Here is a 6,855-nt window from a genome sequence, read left to right on the forward strand (position 1 = left end):
TGCACACGTGAGAATTTTGAACTGCCTGGGACGCTGCAGATATGTTCGGTTCCAATGTACGCAATATTTTTCATCTGTTTAACTGTATCCTGTTGTCACTTCAGAAGTGGGTGGCGTTCATGAAGCAAAGGGGCTGTTCGTGCGTCACCGTCAATTCGCATAGCAAGGAAAGCATCAAGGAGGTAGTCAGAACCGTGCTAGTGTTGTCTCAAGTGCAGCTTGTTTCTGAGTGCAGCGATTTACTGATTGAATTCCTTATTACAGTATAATGTGGTTTCCTATGTGTCTAACTGGGGTTTATTTCAATAGCTGTTGAATGTTGTGCTGGGGAGGATCAGGGAGATCAAGGTCGGGGTGAGCGACTGCACAGGAACTGTTCTCTTGGTCGGTATTCCTAATGTTGGCAAGTCGGCCATTGTCAATGCGATGCATCAAATTGGAAGGATTGGGGCAGCAGGTGATGCAGCTTACTTTTTTGCCTTTGTGTTTGTAATAGTATTTTGATGCAACTTATTTTTCCTATTACTATAGTTGGTTTGACATTGATCATGATCAGTGCGTGACAATTGCTCCGTTGTCTTTCAGAGAAGGGAAAGCTCAAGCATGCGATTGTCAGCAGCCATCCTGGAGAAACCAGGGATATAAGTGGTTACAAGGTAACTTGATGCTGTAATACCTCGGGGTATACAGTCCAATTGAATAAAAATAATCTGTGGTTTTCTCTGAGCATGTTGGAGTACTTGTGCTAGCTGATGTGGTTATCTCACTAACAGAAAATGAACTAGCTGGATAATTTGGAAAACCCTCTGATTTAATAGTCGAGCAGAATGCAAGCATGATATAAGTTATTTTTTGTTCACGTTGGCCAATATTCTGCACTTTTCTTTAGACAAGGGCAACAAAACTCAAGTGTGCTGATTGTAGAAATAGCTGAAGCGTGTGCCTTTTGCAGCCTCTAGTGTGTGCAGGATGCCACAACCATCATAATCTATTGGCTCGGTAACTGTGTATATGTTTGTAATGTGTCATTTTAATCTCAACAAGATAATTTTGCTGGTTTTCAGGTGGCTAGTCATCCAAATATATATGTGTTAGATACTCCGGGTGTTCTATCTCCTATATTTGCTAATGATGATTCTGGTCCCAGGCTTGTTTTGACAGGTACTAACTTCAATGGAAGGACGAAGCTTAGATTCTCAGTTGCTATTATGTACTATTATCTGATGTATAAACACTTCATTCCAGGAGCAATCAAGGATTCCTTGTTAGATGAGTATGAGATTGCACAATTCCTTCTTTCAATTTTGAACTCCAGGAAGGAATACAGGGAGTGGGACGACCTGAATATATTAGGAAATAAATCTTGTTTTTCTGATGCATTGTCCACCAGGAGTCACCATAGTAAAAGACAGTACTCGTCTGATCATACCCAGGTAAAGTGTACTTGTGAGTAATCTAATCGTTGTATTGATCTCATGCAATTCTTACCATCAATGCTAGAAAATGGACTTATTTCTTGGTGCATAGCATTTAAAGAGCATCTAGTTACTTGTTCTTACATGCATAACATTAGCTGCTCTGTTTAATTTCAAGCATTCTATTGGTGTGCAGGATTTTATTGTTAGAGGTGTTCGCCAAGCGCTTTTTGAGACTACAGCAACTTTTCAGGGAGATTTAGGGAACGAGCATGATTTAAGAAGATTGATAGAAATCCAGCTTACATCCTTGCAGAATGCTTTCAGGCTTTCTGCTGAATCCAGTGATGTTATGAGTAAACGTGTGGCTATCAAATTACTCAATCTCTATCGCACTGGAAGGCTTGGCCATTATACCTTAGACCATGTTCCAGATGTTAGGCAGGAAGTAGCTGCATAATCATCCATGTGAAACACATGCCAGAGAAGGATACATTTTGGATAAAAGGCATTACTTACTGTCCATAAAACAGGTGAATTAACTCACTTGATAGACTAAACATTCTTCCAAGTCTGATCACTGGTAGATCTGCAAACAACTCGTTGGTATATTAAGAATTATTAATTACCCAAATGTCATGCTAACAGTAGTAAAACTGAGGTTATACAGCTCATCTTTTTCTAACAAAAGAATAAATACATATTGTTTTCAGAATGATTGATGTGCTGCTGCTCTGATCTACAAGTGAGTGCTTATTCAGCTGCAGCAGACACTGTGTGGCTGCCTGGTACACCATTGTTGTTTCTCTTCTCTTCCTTGCAAGTGAGATCAATGGTCAGATGATCATGCCCAGTGAACTCTTTAAAATTTGCTGCCCTTTCCAGTTCCTTAACTTCCTCAATAACCAGCTCCAGTCGTACTACCATTTCTACCAGTAATGAAGCAAAAGCAGCGAATGGAAGTGCTTCAGAGAACTCAAGGCTCGTGATGGCTATCTTACTTAGTGTCCTCCCTAATGTGCTCCTCTCATTGCGTTCTGGTGGTCGATCTCCTTTTGTGATTTTCCTTTCTAATAGTGATGCTGTATCGGTCTTGCATGAAGGCAGAGCAGTTCTTGAGGCAGTATGCTTGCTTGAGTTCAACTCAATTAGCATACGACTATTGGCAGATCCATGTTTTGAGCCAAGAAATAGCCGTGGTTGTGACCTTATTGCTGAGTTTAGATCCTGTAGTGCTTCGTGAAGATGATCAGACAACACATCAGGGGCACAACGATGGTGATTTCTTATGCTGTCTGCAAGCTCCTGTAGAACCTTGGTCACTTCTTGTGCAACTCTAGTGCATGGATTTCGGAATAGTGATCTGACGGATGTTGGAGTCTACAGCATTTATAAATAAAATTATGTGAGCACAGATTATTCACAGAGAGATGTTTTTATCTGAAATAATATGTCATGTCATATTCACTTCTACATGTTACATGTTAATTGGCAGAGGATAGATATGTGTAAATATGGAAAAGCGCGATGTACCAGAAAATTTTAGTGTTCATAGTACCTGAATTTCCGATTCGAGACACCCATGAAGTGCAGCGACAGTATATGCGAAGTGCCTAAGCACTGATCCAAGCTTCACATACTTTTGCCATGGGTAACTGTAACACTGCGTTGAGTGTCTTGGCTCCCAGCTTGCATAGTGTGCCTGCACAATTTGTTATTACGTTCTAACCATCATTAAGGGCATAATTTTTCAAATGAGATATATGCCTGACATCAGTCCTATAGAAAAAAAGTTGCACCTAGAAGAGGAAAAGAAGATTGAAACGTTAAATGGTGAATTACTTACCAGTGTCTCATCATTTGATTTTGATTCTAGTACTGCTCTATAACCAGTATGAATGTAATCTCTTGACGTTTGCTTATCAAAAATGTTATCATCCTTCTCTTGATCTCGGAAATACTCATTCACACAACCTGCAAATTTTCTTTGGTAAATATTTTATTGAGAACCGATACCTTCACATTCTTAGTAGGATAATAGTTACCACCTTACTGTTATATGATGATACCCACCTTCAACTGATCTTGCTAATCCTTCAAATTTGCGAACAGTGCAGCTGTGGAGGTCCTCTCCTGACCAGTTTGGTAGTACTAAGAGACTCATAAAGAGACATATGGCACACCCTATTGCAATTGTACTTAAGCGATCTCGTGCTAAAGGCAGCACATTCTCTTGGCGGAAGCTTGAGACCGTGATCAGATTAAAGGTTAGTAGAAAAATTACCACCCCATAGTCATAGCTCTTCTTAATGGATGGGAAGAATCTCAAATATGTTGCCGCAAATCCTGTCATTAAGAATTGCGATACCATTAGATACGGCCAAGTTGTATTTCCCGAGTTTACGTTTTAAAAGGTTCATACCTATCAGAAAGACTGAAGATGCCACAAAGAAACCACGGAAAACTTTTCCAGATTTTACTGCTACAAGTTCAATGATAAATGCTAGAGATGCCGCAACAACTGTTCCAAATCCTCTATTCAGACCTTTGCATATAGTTGCACCTGTTGATCATTATTCGCTTGTCAGAATCACGAGAACTACGTTCAGAAATAACACATACTATTAACGATTTGATGCTAGATTACCTGCAGTAAATTCGAGCACAACAACAACTGTCATGACAGCCCACATTGCATTCTTTCCCAATCCTTTGAACAGTGGTTCTAGTATGTACAAGAGTGAGACAAGTGTGAGAGCCAGGCCAACCTTGAGAGCATGAATGGCTCTCCTCTGATCTTCTCTTCCAATACTCCATGTGTATGCCGCCCACGAAGCAGGAACCCTGCCGAGTTTCTTCACTTTCTCACGAAGCATCAGCAAGCTGCTCTTGTTGCTGCTGGAATCTACAGTAGAGGCCATTGGTGCAGCCTGAAGCTCAAGACGAACGCTCAGGTTCCTTGGAAGATGCCAATGCAAAATGAGGTGTACCAACCCTAAGTAAGTGATGCTTCTCCTGCCATAAGTTCCTTATATAAGGTCTGTGGTTCAATAATGCGTGTAACATTGCACTTACTAAACTTCGCTAATTTAGCGCTGTGCAAAAAGTGGCTTCATGTGCTTTCTGGAATGTTGCTATCGTGTGCCCTTTAAGTAATGGCATGATAGCTGCCTCGCTGGTCTTTGCATGTGATAGCAAATGAATTTACCAGTTTCTTTACGTGTTTCTTCTAACGTATCTTTGTGAACTCTGTAAACAACAAACTAATTTACTGATTTCGCATCTTTGCTGCAATATTTTAATACCACTTGGATTATTGGGTCTACGTTGGTTATCCCTTCTCTTTTAACAGCAACCATTCCCAACTCTGTTTTTTTTTCTCATAATTTTTTCCTGTTTGAATTTCTGGCTTGTACAGCTTACTGATTGTTTTTCATCGTAGATTGTCCTACCATACACCCACTTCAACCCCTCTTTGGCTCTGCTCTGTTTTTCCTAACTTGCCGCTGGTGACTCTGTCTAGGTGTCCCAAATATCAGGAATCGAGTGGACACCATCTTCCTACGTTTGGTGAGCAACTTGCCGAGTCACAAGACGATACACAGTTCTCCTTTTCCTGACGCTGATACATGGCGAAGGCAGCGTCGCCGGCCTTGACCTTGCATTGCACTGCACTGGACTACCATGAGCTCACGTGAAGAGGAGCTGGAAAGGGCACGAACTCGGCGAGCCGCTCGTGTGCGCACACCTTGATTGGACGACAATGGTCGGCTGCTCAGTCATGCATGGCTGCGTTGGTTTTGATGGAGAACGACTTGTGCCGCGGAGGTTGAGTCCGAGCAACGGAGTTCAGATTTGCTGTAGTGATTGTTGGCCGTCGGATTTTTTTTAGTCAACCGGTGCCTTCTGCTGGTCGACACCTTGCCAGGTGAGACAACGGAAGTGAGCACAGCTGTGAACTGGTTTGGTGGCGTCGTGTCAGAGAACCTGGACTTGAAAGTTGAAACATACGGCTGGTGCTCGACTTTGGGTTCGTTTGCATGGTCGCGTCTTATTTATGGACAATTTTTTTTTGTCACTAGTATAGCTAGATATATTTGCTGTTGTCGTTTTTGCTCCCTTTTTTTGCAACGATAGGTGACTAAAAAACAAAAAAAGAATTCTCGGTTTTATTGTCGGGACCCAGGATCAAAATTAGACGGACATGTGTATTAGACAAGCTAGATTCGTGATTACTAGGACGAAACATATCCAGAAAACAATCGAAACCAGAACCCCTTGAACCACTATGTTCACCATAACCATTTTTTGCATAACAATGAGCTCGAATGCCTTAAAGCCCTCACATGCACTTTATATCAATCTAGCATCGTGCGCGTACGAGATGGGTAAGCACAGCAATAACGCTACAACTTGAAGGAGTAATAGTTCAACTCTTAGTAGAGTAAAGATCCAAATTAGTATGCTCTTAAGAGAGTAAAGACCAAATTATTATGCACAAAGGTCACTAACACAAGATTATGACGAGCAATGAAAAAGAAAATTATGTTATTGCTACATAACAAGATAGCAACGGAAATGACGTCTCACAAAACTCATGCTACTACCTAGGAACCACAAACTATTCGGCGACATCAACGTAGAGACCACCATCGGGCGCATGAGCTTTATCTGTACAAAAAATAGGAAGTACAGGTGTACAGGCTCGGTTATGAAAGTCTTTATGTTGAGCTAGTTTAGAATAAAGCAAGTTTTCTTTACAAAATCAGTAAAAGTAGAAGCTCGTCTACTCATAACATTTAAAAGGGGATAAGAGTTAGAAGCTCATCTACTTATAACATTTAAAATGAGATAAGAGAGGATATTACTAGATATGTCATCATCATCATCTGAATCTATCAATTAGGATAGTTGCCAAATTTCACAATTAGGTTTATGTTCACTATGATCATCACGACCATTCCTAAGCCGTCTGTAACTGTGGACACATATTTTCAAACATGTTTAACCTTTCACAGGTGCACGGCTTTACCTACACATGCCAACCAACTCTTAATGAAATATATTAGCTATCTTTCGAGAAATGCTGACATAGTTTGGTTGACCACGACCTTTACCTTAGTATCGCTTAAACCATGAGTCACTTCAAAAGGATTATTTTGTTGTAATGGGCCAAGTCCCAAAGTCAATTACTAAGGCAATTCACGAACGTTTTCTAGGCACGTGCCAAATGAAAAGCCAGGGCTATGGGACTCGTGTAATAGACTAGCCAAGTTAGCGAGTCAAGAGGATGCCATTGTAGGTTCATGTGGATATACGCTCAATGTCAGTTCAAGAGGCAAGAAATCGGATCTTAGATCAACAAGAATGGGGTAAACCACAATCCGATGTGGTGGACCTTCCAAGCCTTTAAAAATATTTAACACATAAATCGTTGATC

General features: G+C 40.8%; 2 protein-coding genes across 5 annotated transcripts; one reads left to right on the plus strand and one right to left on the minus strand.

Annotated features, from left to right (window-relative positions):
* LOC124706317 (DAR GTPase 2, mitochondrial) lies at window positions 1-3,323 on the plus strand. The gene is made up of 7 exons (XM_047237975.1): window positions 1-7; window positions 105-182; window positions 310-457; window positions 586-656; window positions 1,065-1,161; window positions 1,246-1,433; window positions 1,612-3,323. Exons 2-7 carry the CDS (start codon window positions 120-122, stop codon window positions 1,873-1,875), a joined length of 831 nt encoding a protein of 276 aa, XP_047093931.1. The 5' UTR covers window positions 1-7; window positions 105-119; the 3' UTR covers window positions 1,876-3,323.
* LOC124706315 (aluminum-activated malate transporter 12) lies at window positions 1,954-4,446 on the minus strand. Of its 4 annotated transcripts, none has more exons than XM_047237974.1 (7): window positions 4,351-4,415; window positions 4,184-4,317; window positions 3,838-3,978; window positions 3,489-3,761; window positions 3,262-3,389; window positions 2,974-3,117; window positions 1,967-2,795 (listed from the first exon to the last, which is right to left on the minus strand). In XM_047237974.1, the coding sequence occupies exons 2-7, from the start codon at window positions 4,230-4,232 to the stop codon at window positions 2,169-2,171; spliced, it is 1,362 nt and encodes a 453-aa protein (XP_047093930.1). In that variant the 5' UTR covers window positions 4,233-4,317; window positions 4,351-4,415; the 3' UTR covers window positions 1,967-2,168. The 4 variants fall into 4 exon arrangements, with proteins under 4 accessions (XP_047093927.1, XP_047093930.1, XP_047093928.1 ...); XM_047237972.1 differs by having other exon boundaries at window positions 4,063-4,317; XM_047237971.1 differs by having other exon boundaries at window positions 1,954-2,795; window positions 4,063-4,446.
* Between the last annotated feature and the right edge of the window lie 2,409 nt (window positions 4,447-6,855).

The sequence above is a fragment of the Lolium rigidum genome, chromosome 4 (genome assembly GCF_022539505.1).
Source record: "Lolium rigidum isolate FL_2022 chromosome 4, APGP_CSIRO_Lrig_0.1, whole genome shotgun sequence".
Classification (NCBI taxonomy): domain Eukaryota; kingdom Viridiplantae; phylum Streptophyta; class Magnoliopsida; order Poales; family Poaceae; genus Lolium; species Lolium rigidum.

Excerpts from the sequence above, each read along its gene's own strand:
- LOC124706317 (XM_047237975.1), top strand. The coding sequence starts at position 120 with ATGAAGCAAAGGGGCTGTTCGTGCGTCACCGTCAATTCGCATAGCAAG. Across the intron at positions 657-1,064 it reads GGGATATAAGTGGTTACAAG|GTGGCTAGTCATCCAAATAT; the intron begins GTAACTTGATGC and ends GCTGGTTTTCAG. Across the intron at positions 1,434-1,611 it reads ACTCGTCTGATCATACCCAG|GATTTTATTGTTAGAGGTGT; the intron begins GTAAAGTGTACT and ends ATTGGTGTGCAG.
- LOC124706315 (XM_047237971.1), bottom strand. The coding sequence starts at position 4,336 with ATGGCCTCTACTGTAGATTCCAGCAGCAACAAGAGCAGCTTGCTGATG. Across the intron at positions 3,979-4,062 it reads TGTGCTCGAATTTACTGCAG|GTGCAACTATATGCAAAGGT; the intron begins GTAATCTAGCAT and ends AATGATCAACAG. Across the intron at positions 2,796-2,973 it reads GTCTCGAATCGGAAATTCAG|ACTCCAACATCCGTCAGATC; the intron begins GTACTATGAACA and ends TAAATGCTGTAG.